The sequence below is a fragment of the Dipodomys ordii genome, unplaced genomic scaffold (assembly GCF_000151885.1).
Source record: "Dipodomys ordii isolate 6190 unplaced genomic scaffold, Dord_2.0 Scaffold18, whole genome shotgun sequence".
NCBI classification, from domain to species: Eukaryota; Metazoa; Chordata; class Mammalia; order Rodentia; family Heteromyidae; genus Dipodomys; species Dipodomys ordii.
Window position 1 is genome coordinate 10,456,869 of NW_012267234.1, and position 17,821 is coordinate 10,474,689.

The window sequence follows — 17,821 nt, forward strand, 5'->3', positions numbered from 1 at the left end:
GCCCACCTCACCCCTCCCCGCCATCCCCGACCCATGCCCACCTCACCCCTCCCCGCCATCCCCCACCCAAGCCCACCTCACCCCTCCCCGCTATCCCCGACCCATGTCCGTGCTCATCTTTAAGCTTTCACGCCTGGATCACGGCAGTTGAATCTCACGATGTCCCACTGGTACTGAGATGTGGCTCCTAGGTCCTTCTCTTGTGATTTTCTTGATGCGTTTATAACCTGCTAGGAAGCAGAAAATGGAATGAACAGAGTTGGTGAGCAGCTTTAAAAAAGTGTGGATAGATAGATAGATAGATAGATAGATAGATAGATAGATAGATAGATAGATAGATAGATAGATGATGACTTCCAGCAGACTTGTTTGTAACTGCTCTATTCCATGTTCGCACCTCAGAACCTTCAGCCAGTCACCTTTATAGAGACACGAAGGGAACAATTCCTAATTGTAGTAAGCAAACCACCTTGATTTAAGAGAATATCCCTGGAGCTGTCACCACTGGGAGCTGCCTCTCAGGTAGCTTCCAGTCAGATCATCAGAGCTGGAAAGAACCATAGAATAAAACATTGTTGTGTAGCTTCCTGCATTCCGGATTGGCCTCTATTGGCAAAATGAAGCATGCGTATTCTGTAGACGCCAGTTCATGTTCTGTAGCTAGTAGAAGTTTCTTATTGGTAGCTAAATGCCAAGAAGACCGTCTTTCCCTGGCCTTCCAAGTCATGTCAGCCAAGCCTGAAAGAAGACAACTGATTGGCTGGAGTATATAGTGAGGGAATCTCAGAGTCCATGATTGGCTGGGACATACAGTGAGTGATTCTCAGCATCCATGTGGACACTAGAGGAAAGGAAACAAGAGGATAAAGCATAGCTCCCGTTCCTCTTCTCTACCACGGATTCACCAGCAGAGGCCACTTGTAGCTGCCACCCTGTGTTACTCCTGCTGGTCAGGGTCTGAGCTTCCCACCTCTCCCAGTGGTCATCCTTAGGTTAATTAGGTAGAAAATGGAGAAAAGAAAAGCTTTAACCCTATCTTCAAAGTAAGCAGATTGGTTATTTTTTTTTTTCCTTCCAAAGAGGTCCCATATACAATTAAAACTTGTTTCTGGTAAACCTCATTCCAGGAAGGATGAGCTTTTAACAAAAGGCTTTTGACAGCTGCAGGCGATTTCATTTTTTTTAATGCCGAATGAAAAATCAATACATTTTTCTGGGTTATACATATTCAGAACAGGCCTGATATTTCCATTATAATGGAAAGTGGGTGTCTGCGCACTTCAATCCTGTCAGAGCCGCACCACCGCATTTTCCAAGCTATTGCTAAATATTTCAAACCTGATTTGATTGTGGTTCATGACAGCTAATGTTTCTCAGCTCTTGAGCCTGCCGACAGGCAAACACATTTTATCTCCCCCCCCAACAAACGTCGTTCTCCCCCTTCTACCCCAAAGGGGGAAGAAAAAAGAGAGAGAACAATTTCATTCTTGGGGGATCACAGATTGGTGTATTATTTAAGGAACACGTTTGTGTAAGAGCCTTGGGTAGAGACACCCTGATTCTTAGGAGAATTTTCCGAATTTCGATCACATCGAAGCACGGTGGGGGCTTTGTCAGGTTTGAATTAATCTACATTATCCTGTTAAGAGTCAGGAACCGGGGGATTAGTCCTAATCATTGATTGACTCCCCTTTCCATCAAGCCTGTAAGCGATTTGTAAAATACCCCAATGGACACATCACTCGGCCCCCGTTATTTGAGGGGAACAGTATTTTTTTTCTTTACAACGGCGCCGTTTTCTTGTGGGTGACGCGTTCAGGAGGTGCGCGAGGCTGAACGCCGGCTTGGTGATGATTCCACTTCTATTTCTGGCTTCTGCCTAGTGCTGCTTTTTCACAAACCACGTTCTAGGTTCGTAAATGGTTATAAATCCTCCGTGGGGCTACCGGTTGGCACGGCTTCCCCCTACCCCCCAGCAGCCAGGCCTACCTTCCCTGATGTACAAGGTGCGTGATGAGAACAATTGGCATTTGTGGTGAGCAGAAGCCACCTGGGCTGGAGGGGAATTTTCTGGGATTATGGTTGCAGCCTTGCCAAAACTTTTCTGAAGCAGCCTTGGGAGGCTTCCCCTGTTAGGATGTGTTTACCTGCCAGGGCTCCCCCACCCGAGGGCTCTGCTCTTAACCAGGAGATGTGAGTGACGGGAGCGAGGCAGGGCAGGTCCAGCACTTGAAAGCGCTGTCTGGGAGCTGTGGAAAGGAGGTGCTGATGGAAAGAGATTTTTAGGGGCCGTCAGTCATGTTGTACGTGGAAGTGAAAAGCGGAAGGGACAGCAGGCAGAGGTAGCTAGTTTTCAAGACTGGAGTCCATTTCCTTAACCCTTTCGTCCACTCACACACAGGCTCGAGGGCCATTGCTGGGGACCCAGCCATCCAGGCTAACTTCCGCAGGGTTTTGCGGGGATCTGTGTGGGTTATGTGGCACCTGCTGCCTCCCGCCATGAACCAGAGCTCAATGGAGGCACGGTGGAGCTGATGAGCCCCACGTCTAGGCCCTGGTGACACCCTTGAGCAAGCGTAAAGCACTCCTGATGTGATCTGGCTGGAATCTGAAATATACGGTTTTAATGTGTCTGTTTCGGTCTTGAAAATATCCCAGTATCCCCGCGGCTTTGTGTGTTTTGGTGAGGAATTCCAAATCCCCACGTCTCTAGTGAAAGATGGGATTCGCCAGTGAAAAACCATCATTGTCCAAAACTTCCTCGTCTCCACCACCTGTCAGCAGTACATAGTATAGAAAAGAAGACGCGAGGCACTTGTAATGACCACTGCCCCCCCCCCCCCCCCGGCCAGTTGCCACCGAGGGAAAAAGCCATCTGTAATGGAGAGGACCAGTGTTAGATACACATCTCTGAAGGAAGCGAGGGCTCCACGTGCAGAACCTCTCTCTGCTTCAGAGTCCAGGAGAACCAACCTTCTCTAGGCCTGGCCTTGCTTTCCGGTTTGGGAACCAATAAAAACATACCCTGTCTGCGGAGCATTGTAGGCCTGAACTGCCCAGACAAATTCACAGTTTGTATCCTTGCTTTTTAATCATTTCTCTACCTTTATTGGTATTCAGAGCTCACAGATTTCCAGTTACTGTCAGCCTGGGCTTTCATCCATTTTAAAGAGTTCAATCCCCCCCCCCCCCGCCGCCCCTTCACTGTTGATGATGATGGTATAAAGACAGATGGTGTAGCTGCTTATGAATGTCCTATTTTATTTCTCCAGGACCAGACAGTTCACTTGGAGATGTATATTACTTCCACATGCTCAGGTTAAGCCGCCCAGACTTGTTCTGCCTCCTGCAGTCAGGAGCCCTCCTGGGCCTTGCCATGCAGAGGGCGACACCTGTAGGTGGCATGCTGAACTGCAGGGAAGCTTTTGCTTGGCTGAATGCAACTCGGTTTTTAGCTGAGAGGAAGATACTGATGCCCTGTAAAAATGAGCTGGCTTGTCCAGAAGCTTCTTAACCATTTCATCTACCGTGCATATGGCATTTTTAGTGAACGAACCACAGACAAATCAAGAAGGGGAAGACTTGATTTAAAAATCTTGAATTTAAAAAAGAGGAGCAAAATAAGCTCCTGAAACTACCTCACCAGTTAACCTGCTCATTGGAACTTAGCCACCTTCACTTTATATACATGCAGTAGGCCAGGAGAGAAGAAAGCAAAGCCCCAGGTGGGCTCACTGGGTCCAGGAATAGTCACAGAGCACCCACGCGGCTTTCTTGCTTATTACAGCAAGGTTCTGCCCATTCTTTGGTCTCTTGTCTTCTGAATACATTTGTTCGGCATGGGGTTGATACCAGATAAGAGTTATTAACTCTCTACTCCAGTAGCTAGTGGCTATATAACATGCAGGGGAGAGGCCGCTGGCCTTGGAAATGGTCATTCCTTTCCCTCTAGTTTTAGGTGTCAGACAGTCTCTATCTAACATGGTAATGGGTGTGTGTGCTAGAGAGTGGGAACTATTGGACCATTTCTAATCAAATTTGATGGAGGTATCAGTACTAGATATTTTACATCACAACATGTATTGAGACAAACGAGTATATTTTTGGAGACCCAACTAATTTGAGCAGACCCAATTTTACTGAATGCTGATATCACCATTTAAGGATGAATTTTACAGTTACAGTGCTGGAATTTTTTTAATCAAAAGCTTAAAAGTGTATAGGGACTATCTTGCCCAATCATAATTGAAATGGCACACGCATCACAGTGTGTAACTTGCTTGTTATTACGTATACTTTTTTTCTCTACTAAATGATGTATGGTGTTAATATTGAGCCATATATTTGATTAACTTCAAGTTATGACTGCTTAATTCTTCTTTGTTGGAATTAAAGGTGGGCTGGGCAGGCTCGAGGTTCACTTTACTGTGCAGCAACACAAAAAAAGGAGTGACAGGATTTATATATGGCACTCTTGGCTGGTGATGAAAATTAGCAGTGTTTTATTCCTTCTGTGCTTCCCATGACTCCCTCATACCCTTCCCCTCTAGTTGCTAATAAATAAAGAACATTCTCTGATTCCTAAATCAGTGGTTGATTCTAGTCATGGGATCTAGTCTGATTCCTGTGATCGGCCATTGGACCTGCTGCATTATCTTTCTAGAATTAGGAAAATCTGATTCTATAAAAAGGCCTTCTTCCTTGACTATCTGGAAACTCTCTGAAGTCAGTTTTTCTCTCCTATTCCCCCCGCCCCTTCTATGGTATAACATTTAGAGGCTATATTCTGGAGGCTTGGAGGTAATAACAGGTCAATTATTTTAAAGCAGAGTTGGGTTAGAGAACTCTTGTCTTAGTATTAGCCAGAGCACAGTTTTAGCCCATGGTATCCTGGTCCTTTGTCCCTTCTTGTGCCTTTAGGTGGCATGCGTGCATGCGTGCGTGCTTCTGTGTTTGTGTGTGTGTGTGTGTGTGTGCACACGTGTGCGCCCCTGATTTCACACTCGTACCTTGGTAGGCATAGCTCTTTGGTGCATGGTTTGGGTGTTTTTCTTGTAAATTTAGCCTGTTGCGACTTAATATTGGTGTTGGATAATGGGTCAAAGGGCCAGGAGAACTCTCTTGCCTTCGGTGTCTAGCGTATCTTTTCTTCTTTGCCACGTGGGCAGATGGCATTTGCTTCCTGTCCAATCTCGTTTTGAAAGGCCGGTCTTCCACCTTCACTGCAACCCTGTGTGCCAGCTGCAGACAAGTTTTCCTGTGTTGGTTTTCAACTATTAAGGAGGAAGGAATGGAATGACTTCCAAAAAGAAAGCGGATGAAGTCTGTGAGGAATTTTTATGCCTTGGCCTCTCCTCACCGACTCCGGCATGCAGTTAGTATGTGGAACTGTTTATGTTGAAGAAACTATCTTGCTGGTATTCTATGAGTTAAGAACACAAGTGACTGTCACGTTCACAACCACCACCAGCACCTGTGCAGACACTGCCTGGCCAATGATAGGTCTGTGTTTGGCTGTTTTGGTCCAACGACTCGATGTTCTGAGGTTGGAGCTAGGCATGAAGATAACGTGTAGCTACTTTCATTGCGTTTTGAAGGGTAAGAACCTGAGTTTAGGGACTGAGGATAGGAGTTAATTGCTTCAGAATCCATCTGAAAATGCCAAATGGCCACGTGCTTGGTGCGAGTCACAACCTCATACCAGTTGCTTCCCCGTGCCATGATACGTGCTCAGCACGCTCAGTCTCTCAGGGGCTGGAAGGAAGAGAAGAAAGACAATCTTTGGCATCTGTTGGGTGATCCTTTGAACTAGGGGCTCAGAGACCTTTCTCGTTTTTCTATGTTTCATCCCTGACCTCTTTGCCAACCTTCTATTTCAGAAGAAGCCATTGACGATGTGGAAGGACCCAGTGAGTCAGCTGCCGATCCTGAAGAGCTTGCTAAAGACCCGGAGAGTGGAGGCGAGAAAGACCAGAGCAAGTGGACAGGTAGTGTGCGGCTGACCCCGGCCCCCTGGCATTCTCCTCTGCAGGAATGGCATCACTACATCCAGGAGGAAATGCATCCTTCATCGTACCCCCAAATCCTATGTCGGCTCTGAGTGAGGAGGACAGGGATTTTGTTTTGTTTGGGCAGTGGTCTCCTTCGCTCCCTGTTATAATATTGACCTTTTTCAAACGACCCACAAGCCACCTTGTGTATTCTCCACCCAGGTGTCAGGCTGTGTGCCTCAATTTGTTGAGCTCAGGTTTCTCGACTAACGCCTTAGCGTGGGTGTGTTTGCCCTGCGTGTCATCGTTGAAGGTTCAGGAAGGAGATCGGTTCCTTGCGACTGGGTCAGGCTCACCCGCATCCCAGCCTCAGGATGCTCGGAGGCAGTCAGCAGCGGAAGGCGAAGGTGGTCATTGTCTTAGTTTCGGCGCTGCGGCAGGGCCTGCCTGTTCTTTATGTCCTGCCCTTAACCCGGGGCCAGCACCCACATGCTGGGGGGGGGGGCAAGAAAAGGGGGGGTCACACACAGGGGAGGACAGACCGTGTAGCCAGGCAGGAGGAATTGAGGAGAAAAAGCAGAAGAAATTGAAGAAGCCAAGACAGGAAGTGCTATTTGTAGAAAAGCTGGTACTGAGAGAAAGGGAACAGCCATTTCTCAAGATGACAAGATCTCTGTATTGAGGGAAAGAAAGCTGGCGTGAAAAAGAAAAGCCCTGAGTGATTTTAGCAGAGTGGTCTCTAGAAGACCTGCTGGCCAAAGAAGTCTCCCAGAAATCCCCACAATAAGGAGAGGAAATGATAGAACAAATAACCGAAATTATTTAATTTGGTCAGGCTAATTCTTACTACCATCATTAATATTATAATACTTTGATATTTTTTTTTTTTTAGAAAACTGTTTACCTTTCTGGGTCCCTATTGGTGAGGCCTTTGTTACTTTTCCAGGCAAGACTGTTCTTAAATCATTTCAGTGTTGGCCTTCACTATTTAAACAAGATAGAGAATCTTGGAGAGAGGCCAGAGGAAAGCAATGAAAATGACTGAAGACTAGAAATACTGCCTGGGAGAAGAGGCTGAAGGAATTGGGGCTATTCAGCTTAGAAAAGAGAGACTCAAGAGGCAGTGTCCTGGCTTCCAGATATTGAGAGGAATTGGCAGAGGAGGCAACAGGCCATTGTTGGGTTTCCTGGGAGATAGAGAGGGCAGCTGAGTGAGTGGAAGGGCGCACACCAGGCACGTTTCACGGCCCATGCTACTTAGCGCCCCCTCCCGGCGGAGGGTCAGGCCCACACAACCCAGGAGGATTTCCAGCATAGGACTAGGAAGTAGATGCTGAGCATTTGTGGATAAGGCCCACCTGGGCATGCGGGGGGGGGGGGGGGATTTCACCTGTGTTGCTTTGCCTGAGCCAAGAGCACTTTTTTTTTTTTTTTTTTGCCAGAATAGTAAGGTGAAATCTGAACAAATGCTTCAGGTAGTAATCAGATCTACCTGCACTAAGGAGATGATTAGGGCAGAGGATTTCACTGAACGCTGTAAAGATGGGGTGATCTTCCAAACCATCTGTGGGTTTTCACGATTTGAGTACCTGTTTCCTAAGCCCACATCTGCTGCTTGCTAGGTGTGTGACCTTGCTTGAGGTCCCTGAACCTTTCTGTGCCCCAGTTTCTTCATGAAATGGGAATTAAAAATTATAGTTAATGCTACAAGACTACTACGAATATTATTTGAAAATGGAAAGTTTAGAACGGTGCCCAGGCTGGGCTCTAGTGGCTCACATTGCTGATCCTAGCTACTCAGGACGCTGAGATCTGAGGATCACGGTTCAAAGCCCGCCAAGGCTGAAAAGTCCCCATGAGACTCTTACCTCCAATTTACTACCAAAAAAACCCAAAAAACCAAAACCACAGAAGTGGCACTGTGGCTCAAAGTGGTAGAGCACTAGCCTTCAGCAAAAGAGCTCAGTGACAGTGCCCAGACCCTGAGTTCAAGCCCCATGACCACCACCACCAACAACAACAACAACAAAGAACAGTGCCCATTATATAGCAAACTCCATAGAAGGAGTTTGTTTAATTAGATAAGCTGAGAAAAAATAACAGTTTTGGATAGGTTTTCCAAATGAATGTCACCCAGGTGCGTGGTTGTAGGTGGTTTCTAGGATGTTGAAGAGCTGGCAGCAGGAATAGCATCCAACTGTCTAGTGGGATCTGCAGCGAATACTTGGTGCACTGCATGCCCAGAGTACTCTATAAACAATACAAGAATCCACTCACTGGGCTGGGAAGGTGGCTCAATGGTAGAGTGCTTACCTTGCATGTATGAGGCCCTCAGCACCACATAAGCAGAAAAAGCTGGAAGTGGCACTGTGGCTCAAGTGGTAGAGCGCTAGCCTAGAGCTCAAGAGCTGAGGGACAGCGCCCAGAGTTCAAGGAAAGAAAAAAAAAAAGAGTCCACTCACTGCTTGCAAAGCTCCTACTGTGTGCAACACTGTGTGCCAGCAATTTTGCATGTACTTAAGTCCTTATGTCCAATAGAGGGCAGGCTTTGTTGAACAGAATGTTTATAATTCAGAGGGAGTGTGTCTGCATAGGGCTAGTGGACCTGCCAGGCATTCATGAGCCTACTAAAAGATGTGAAATGATCACCATAAATGTCCTTAACAGAAATTAGTTTTGTTTTTTTTTTTACTTTGCTTATGTGGTGCTGAGGAATCGAACCCAGGGCCTCAGGCATGCAAGGCAAGCGCTCTACCACTGAGCCATCTTCCCAGCCCCATAAATGTCCTTAAAAAGGCTCCACTTTTTTATGAATTCATTGAAGTAACAGGCCAACTTAATCTTTAAGATCTCTAAAAGACAGAGAGAATATGAATGAATGAATGAATGAATGAATGAATGACTCAGAGATGTACCCTGGTAGATGCACAGTAGGAAAGAAAGAAGGGAAAATTTTTCCTTGGCTCCTGTAATGATCCTCTTTTGCCCTGAGGCATAATTTTGTCTATAGCATCTGAGTGTGTAATGACAGGCTTTATTAAGGTACTTGGGCCAGTTTGATCTTGGAATCGATGTAGGTGCCAACAATCTTTTCTGAGATTTCTTTTGGATTCTTAAGTGTTTTATTTTTTTTTAAGTCTACATTTGTTCTGTTTACTCCCTAAATTGAGCTGTTCCTATCTGATTAAATGTGACAGGAGTACTTCCACCCAGCAAATAAATAAATAGTGATTTCACAATTTGTTCTGTTGATTAGTGGCTGCTCATGATGCAGATTAATAATATTTCAGTTGGGCCTGGATAATTGGCATTTTCTCAACTATTGATTATGTAGTTTTGGGGTTTGTGCAGGAATGGATAATCTTTATTGAAATTTTAGGTATGTGTGTGTTAAATCAGAATAGGACTTTTGCTTTTCTTTTTGGGTATCCCTCTTTGAGCAGCATCAAGATGGTGATTTGAATCACGGCATTGATGATCCTGTAGTCACAAGTTCATTGAGATTATAGGCCTCTCAGATGAGAATTTCAAGAATGCCTAGCATCATATAGATCAGTGTTGTCCTTTGGAACTTCTGTGCTGAGGTTCTGCATCTGTCCTGCACAATGCAGTAGCCTCTAGTCTGCGTGACTGTGGAATACTTAAAGTTGGGCTAGTATGGTCATTCACTGAGTAAGTAAACTTTAAACATCAATCGATTCAAACAGTCCCGTGTGCAGCTATCGGTGGTCCAAAGGAACATCTGAAATCCCGCATGGCAGGTATACCTTTGCAGGTCCTGTGAAGGCTGCTTTAAGCTCTCTTCCATGCTGGGCACCATTCTAGTGCTTCACACCTGTTCTTGCTTGGCAGGCTTGCCACAGGGACACACAGATGCATGGGTGTTGCTCCTCATGGCCCCTGAGTTGACCAGGTGGGGCTGGGGAGCTTCTAACATCAGGTTTGCTTATAGTTTTACCTGTTCCCAGTTGGGTCATTTTTCTCTGGGTGCCATGAGGAGAAACAGATTTGGGAAGCCCTGATTTCCACGCATCCTCGCATTGATTCCCCACCCCTGCTCTGTGCGCTATATTAAATAATTGTCTCGCCCCTACCATGTTGCGAATAAGGAATACCAAAAATAGGTTCAAACTTTCACATTGCTTTGCCCCTTAACCGATTTAAGATTTACCTGAAATTACCTTTTACCATGATGCTCTGCAACTCTTCAACAATGAACCTCTCAGTTCATTTGATCCAGGTTTCCTTTCTCTTCAAAACATGAAGAGTTAACACTTTTGCCAGGTACTGGTGACTCATGCCTGAAGTCTTCCCTGCTTAGGAGGCTGAGATCTGAGGATTAAAGTTTGAAGACAACCCAGACAGAAAAGTCCATGATAACTTTATCTCCAACCATTCACAAAAAAACCAGGAATGGAGCCATGGTTCAGATAGTAGAGCACTCTCCAGTAATCCTAGCACCTTGGGATTATCTCAGGCTGAGATCTGAGAATTGAGGTTCAAAGCCAGCCAGGCATAAAAGTCCTTGAGACTCTTGCTTTCCATTAACCACTAAAAAATTTATGCCAGATGTGGAGGTATGGCTCAAGTGGTAGAGCACTAGCCTTAAGCAAAAAAGCTACAGGAAAAAACCCAGCCTCAGTTCAACCCCAGTACAGGGGTGCGTGTGCGCGCGCGCGCACGCACACACAGGCACACACACGAGTAACACTCTCCCAAAGTTGTCCAGAAGAATAATAACACAACTGCCACCAGTAGGTTCAAAATGAACTAAACCATCAGCCAAGAACAGGCCATGGACGAGCCCTTGTTATATTTAATCTGAGAGCAGGTTGAGGACATAGAAAAATCTTGTGGCTATGGAGTCAAGAGCCCTTCCAGCTAGCAAATGGTTTTGGTGGAGAAAGTTGGCCTTTGGAAGGCTTGAGCATCTCATCTGTGAACCACCCAGCAGCTCCAGCCACCTGCATGTTCTGTGATGGGGAGCGGTGGGCACGCACGCATACACACACACACACACACACACACACACCACACAAGCCTTTGGTAAACAGGGGTCAACATCCAATCAAGGCCAATGAAAAGCTCTCTGTGGGCCAATGCTGGGTGTCAAGGTGGGGGAGAAGACACAAACAGGAAGAGTCTTTGAAGCAAAGCCTCTTCTCTAATGCACTGCCATTTCCACTGTCCAACTTCGTGGTTTCCTCTTTTAAAACATGAAAATGACCCTTTGTCATCTTGTACCAGAATAGATTTGAATGTGTGTTCTAGAAAGATCCCCCAGTGTCAGCCACTAAACAGTGATTAATGCAGTAATTAGCCGATCAATCATTAATTGCTGTAAATTAAATGATACACAATTAATGTGCCGCTTTATCACCAATAATTAGGGGTAAAAATTGAACTGTTGGCAAAGAATCATAGCAAGATGGGTATTGAAATGCAGTAGCTGCCATGGTTTCTAGCCACAGAACCCCAGGCTGGGTGTAGTTAGGGTAATTTGAGACTTCATGACTAGGGGGTATTGGTGCTTTAAAAGAGTTGGGGGGAGCAGACTAGGGGGCAGGGCTAGACAACTAACTCAAACTCACATCATGATAATGCTTCGAAAATTCATTGTGTATACACACACACACACACATAATTTTGGTAAAACTTTCTCTTACAATTGTAGTTTTGAGTGTTTTTTTCTAAAGAAAGGACCTGAAGGGATTTTACCTTTTTTTTTTTTTTTTTCAATCCATGATGCTCACCTAACACAGAGCAATTAGTGCAGTGGAGCGTCCCTGATTTGAATCTATGGAAGATTGCTATTAGAGGAGGTATTAATGGGTTGGCAAGGTCTGGGCGACTGTTAGGGAAAAGCGTGCTTATGGAATATGGTGCTGGCAGGCATGATTTCAATCGCATTTGACATGTTTAACATAAATGTATAGTGCACGGCGCTTGCTGCATATGAATAATTCCTGCAGACCTACTGCCTTTCTAATTACTGAGGCTGAAAAAAAGCAGGTCAGGCACATCCTGGTGGAAATCTATTACCAGCCCTCCCTCTGCTCTCCTTGTTGTTTACAGCTTTGTATAAATAGAGATGCCATTGTATGGGGAACTTAATGCTTGAAATGTAATCTGTGACAGAGAATAGAGAGGGGCTGGGAAAAAATGCTGCTACTTCTGCCCCCTCCCCCCTTCCTTTCTTTCTCTCTCTAATTTAATCAGGTCCACAAAGACAAAAGAAAGTATATGCTTGGAGGGACCATCCTGTGTTAGGAACATCACTGGGCTCATAGGAATCAGAAGTTATGGGCTCTTGGCCCAATTCTGCTGCTAGGATTCCCTGTATGATGTTAGGATTTCTGGACCCCAGCTTCCAAATCTGTAAGGTTTGGAAGGCTGAACTAAACAAGTTCTTACATAAAGATATCATGGGAGGAAGGACAGCTGATGAGTAGTGCAAAATCAAGGAATGTTAATCACTAAAGTCAGAACACTGGTACCTTTCAAAGCTTTTCCTAGTCTGTCGTTAATATAGCATGGCTTGGGCCCAAGCTGGCTTTCTCCAGACCAGCTCCATGTTTCCTGGAGGGGTATCAGAACATGACAGGCTCTTACTTAATCCCGTGTTATTGGACTGATTCCGCTGTGATGTCAGCGCTGATATTATTATGATATGGAGATCAGTGGAGGGACCCAGTGAGTCTCACATGAGAGCCTTGGAGCAGCGATTCTACATGCCAACCAGCCTCCTGTGGCTAGGGACCAGCCCATTCACCACCACCCTGCCTCTACAAAGATCATTTTGGCCTAAGTCTATATGCTTCCAGCATTTGGTTCCATTTTTCTACTTCACCCAGAAGGAAATTAGTCTTTGCAGCAGGATGCATGTGAAGGAATGCATGGAGCCAGCCCTGCACAGCCTATTTGTGGTTCGCATTCTTGCCAAGGGAAACTGGTTTTGGTTTTATGTTTGCACAGAGATGGGAATTGTGAGGCTATGTCAGCTTTTCCAGGGTCCACTTGTACCCCTCACTTCCTCCCCCTCTTTTTTCCCCCAGCCACTTTTAGTATAACTTGGCTGGTTTAAAGTCACTGCAGGCAGAATTCTGTCTCACAATTGAAAACAAACCATGAACTATTTTTATGTTAAGAAGCAAAAATAGATATAGGGTGTGGTGTATATCTGGACATGCCTGAATTCCAGTAATCCAAAGTTTGACTGAGAATTTATATTGTTAAATTATAAAGAAAGATAGGGACTGTATCAGTTGAGCAAATATTTTTTTGTGCAGATATGCAAAAAAAAGGGAGGTATCTCTCTTCCTGGAAGACTAGTCATATGTAATCACATAATTATGGAATGGCGTAATGAGAATTATCATCAAGGTACAGATAAGGGGCAGTGGAAATGTAAATCAAGGAGCAAGTCATTGTTCACCAATATGGAAAATACCTTATAGATTTCATGCCATTCTTATGAAGTGACCATGTTAATCTTCCCTGCTCTGGTCCAATTTTTGCATCTCTGTTACTAGAATCACAATCTTTATTTTTTCTCATGGGAATAGCAGAGCACTATTCCCTAGGCTCTTCTATTCTTCTTGGGTCCAATGTTATCTTTATTCTGCAGGCTAGAGAACTCTGACCCCATAGATTAAAAATTGTGGATGTCAGGGCTGTGATTAACCCGTTTGTTTACCTTCGGAACCACAGATGCATTCAATACATTAAAAACAAAGGAACATGTTACAGAGTCACTTTCTTGTATATGAAAATTGGAGGAGAGGTACTTAGAAATCCTGTATTTGTCTAGTTGTCAAATGGAACAACCAGCTATTTATGGTCACAGGCCATGTGGCACGTATTGATTTCTGTAACAGTCTCTAACACCTAGTGAGTGCATAGTACTATTCAAATGCTTCCTTAGCAGTCAGTTGGTAAAACTCTATGACAAATACTTCAAGGTCAAATTATTGTACTTCCTCCTTTGTGGAGGTCAAACCCATAGGTTTAGATTGTTCCATGTTACTGTAGAGAAAAGGCAAATTTAGTGTTTGTACTGATCCTAAAATCTAGTCCTGAAAAGGAGGGCTCCCCCCCCCCACTTTGTGGCTTCCTGGCTCTACACAGACCCAGTGTTCCTCCTTCAGATGCTTCTGGAAGTGACACCATAGCAACAAGTGTCTGGGTTGTCACGCTGTGTCGGACTCTGCAGTAGGCTGCATATGTCTGCAGTCTCCTGACCACACAGACACCCTTGGCATGAAGAAACTGCAGGTTCAGTGATGGAGGTCCCAAGGCTAGGATGTGATGCAGGGTGTGACCGGAGCTGGAAACCGCTGTGTTTTATGACTCAGTGAGGAGGACTAGTGCCTTCATGTTAAGGGAGCCCAGCCGTAGGCAAGAACAGACGAGAAGCATGACCTTTCTGAAGAGAGTCTGAGGCGTGTGAGGACCTCCTTGCCACTCCCTCCTTCCTGCACATCACTTCCCCTAGGCTTTGGGAGCTCCGGTGGGTGAGGTGAACCTCCGGACTCCATGGAGACTGAGGAGGCATCCATGGAAGTATTACTGTTTCTGTGCTGTACCAAAAAAAAAAAAAAAAAGATCTTTGGGGTGCTTTAAACTTACAGGGGGAGGTAGAGAAGGGTTCCCATTTCCCTACCTTGTAGAGGTTTAAGCAGTATGTTTTCTCCCTCAGCACAAAGTCTCTCCTTTCCTGTGGAACCTAGATTTGGAAAAGGAACCTTGTGGGTAACATCGATTACAAGGAAAATGTGACATTTTATCACCGTGGACACCCCCCCCTCCCCAGATTCTATGGGTTTATCTTTACAAGTTTGGTGGTAAACATCTTAGGGAGATAGTTTGGGAACCCTGGAAGAATATCGCTGTATTCCAGTCTCTGGGAATGTATGCTGTGTTGGGGCCTGGTGATCCTAACTAATGCAATTAGTATTTAATTTAATGGGGACTGAATGAGTGTCTGTTCGTTAACCTTGGCCTGGTCGCTTACTGACTGGAGTTACCACTGGTTGTGATCTGCTTCATCCCTTTTCTTCTGTTGGTTCAGCCAAGGATCCTCTCAGGCTGCTGCTTTCTGCTCTGGTTATCTCCAGGTCTACGGTCCCCAGTGCCCTGTCGTGAAGCCTCAGGCATGTCCTCCCAGCCGTAGCCACAGCTGCAGGTGGCATCTGTACACAGCTCAGGAGGCTGTGCCAGGGGAAAGTGGGGTACTCTGGGAGAATTGACAAGAGGCCAAAGGGTGAGCAACGCTGACTGAATACCTCTAAATAGGACATCCGAAATATTTATCAGGTCCCCCAAATCCTGTCATAAGCCAAGCTTATGCTAGCAAGCAATTAAGTTATTAAATGCCTGGCAGCTGATACCGGTCTAAATAGGATAGGTGGCGGCTCTGTTTTGACTGGAGATTCTTTTACAAACCTAACACATAGGAAGCATGGTATCTTGAAACTGAAATGGAGCTTGTCCTTCTGGCAGCTCACCACAGTGTAATCAGCAGCCTTATGCACATGTCAACAAGGAGTTAATGCAGTAAACTAAAGCCTAACTACTGTTTTTCCTGTCTCACGCTGTAGACCAAGTGGCAGTACCCACCTGTTAGTGTGGGCCTGCCACTCCACCTCAAGTCTTCAGAGGCTCCATGCAGTCAGCTTACTGGGAAAGCAGTGTCCCTACAGTTCAGCATGGGTCTGACCCTCTCTCTGGCTCCCAGAGTGCTGAGAGCGAATGTAGATCTGAGCACCTTCCCAAGGGCCAAAGCAAAAGTGGGGGAGGGGTAGTGGTGGTGGTGGTGAGGGTGAAGGGAGTTTAAACTGGTTTAAGCTGGTGTGGCTTATAGTTGCTCAGGGTAGGAATGCCAGCAATAAAAAGAGGCTTCCTTCATGTGCAAGGTAGAAAGGTCTGCAGGTATTTTCCTGTCTCTCTTTGGAGAAGTTCTTTAAGGCATGTGGAAGGAATGAGATTATTCTGATTTATACTGCAAGCAGAACACAACGGAGGTTAGTCCTTTTTTTTTTTTTTTAATTTCAGCCTTTGAAAATGTGTCTGCCTTTGTTGGCAGCAAGAACGGTTTCCCTTAGGGGACAGCCATCCTTAATCCTTCACCTTTGACCTCAAGGGAAAGCATAATTTTCTTCCCCAAATTTAGATGTGAAGGTGGTATCATCAGAATCATTAGGAAGTGGGCCTGCAGATCTGCCCATGCTTGCCAGACCCTGTCAGTTAGCAATTAGACCACAAAGTTCCATAATATAGTCCCACCGGTTCCATAAAGCTGGTAGGGGCTCTCAATGTGTGTTCCCTGGAACCTCAGCATTACCCGGGAACCTACGTAGAAATACACATTCTCAGACTCAGAACTACAGAATCAGAAATTCTGTGGTCCATGCTTTAATGAGCCCTCCAGGGCCTTCTGGTGCACTAGAGCTTGAGAATCTCAGGTCAGCAGTCTCAGTGGTTTTAAGACTGGATAGCAAGTCCCGAGCCACTGCTGGGTGAGGGAGGTACTGAGCTTTCCTATAACTCAGGGTGAATGCGCACAGGCGTAAGCAGGGGTGTCAGGATTGGGGATGGAAAGGAGGGATGAAGGTCAAAGGGGCTGGTCATAATGACAGGTGCCTAAAGACTGGGAGATCTTTAGTAGTGCCTGAGTGCTGGTGTGAGCCCTCTGTGTTTTTACTATTCTTACGCTGTCTTGTAACTCAGTAATTGCTGCTAGATAAAAGGTAAACTAATAATAACGCCTAAGAGCCACTGGAGTTTCAAAGTATTGACTGATGTAGCTCATTGTTGAATTGGAGAAGGAAAATAGTCTTTCCTAATAGTTTCTATCCCTGAGCATCTTTTCCTCAAGTCTGGCGCTCTACTACTTGAGCCACAGCTTCACTTTTGGCTTTTTGGGGGTAGTTTATTGGTGATAAGTGTCTCACAGACTTTCGAACCGAGATCCTCAGATCCCAGCTTCCTGAGTTTCTAGGATTACAGGTGTGAGCCACTGACACCTGGCTTTAGCCTGGACTTTGAGCAGGGAAAAGAAGCCCCCAAGTTCTTCTAGCTAGGGTGTGTGGACCACTCCTGCTTGGGTGCTCATATGGCTGCCGCTAGGCCACACAAGGCCTCTCCAATCCCAATTGGAAACATCTTTAAGTGCCTACTTGGAGGCAGAATGACACCATGCACGTTTAAAGACCGAGTTGGCAGCAAAGCAGACTCTTTAAAGGAACTGTTGTTCTTTGTAGTAAGGGAGGAAGAGAAATTTAGCCAGATCTGTGGCCACTTATCAAGTGCAGTAGCTCCAGAGAAGAAAGCAAGAAAGCTCAGCATGTCCTCTGGGGAAGGAAGTGCAAGCCTATGCCAAGATTAGCTCCACTTTCATTGGTGAGATGAAGATCACCACGTGATCACCAAGTGCAGAAGCACGGATGACCTTCTAGAAACACTCTTTGTGCCATTGAGAGGGAATTTTGAGATCCATGAGAAGCTGGGGGAGAAGCCACATGGAAAGAACACATCTTCCACTTAATTAGGATTGTGAGCCAAAAGTCCATCTTCGGATCTGGTGTCTACGTCTAGTGAGCTGGGGTAGCTCTCCCAACTCCCAACACTTGAGTATGGAGTTGTGTGAAAGAAAAAAAAAAGTCTCCCCCATAGTCAATGGAGATACATAAATGATTGCTGTAAATTTCTGGGGCAGGTGGCAAGCTGGTTTACGGAATGTAAGGCGATGAGAACCTCTGGTTTACGGAAAGTAGCATGAATTAATAATCATTTAATTGGCTCCTCCATTATGCTGTTGGTTTGGAGATGGA

At 45.5% G+C, this 17,821-nt stretch overlaps 1 protein-coding gene across 1 annotated transcript in view; it reads left to right on the plus strand.

The window, feature by feature from the left end:
- Zfhx3 (zinc finger homeobox 3) overlaps positions 1-17,821 on the plus strand; it is a 149,811-nt gene that overhangs the window by 102,142 nt on the left and 29,848 nt on the right. Inside the window, exon 4 of the mRNA XM_013012672.1 lies at positions 5,880-5,987. Coding sequence (XP_012868126.1) covers positions 5,880-5,987 — 108 coding nt within the window. The remainder of the gene's footprint in view (positions 1-5,879; positions 5,988-17,821) is intronic.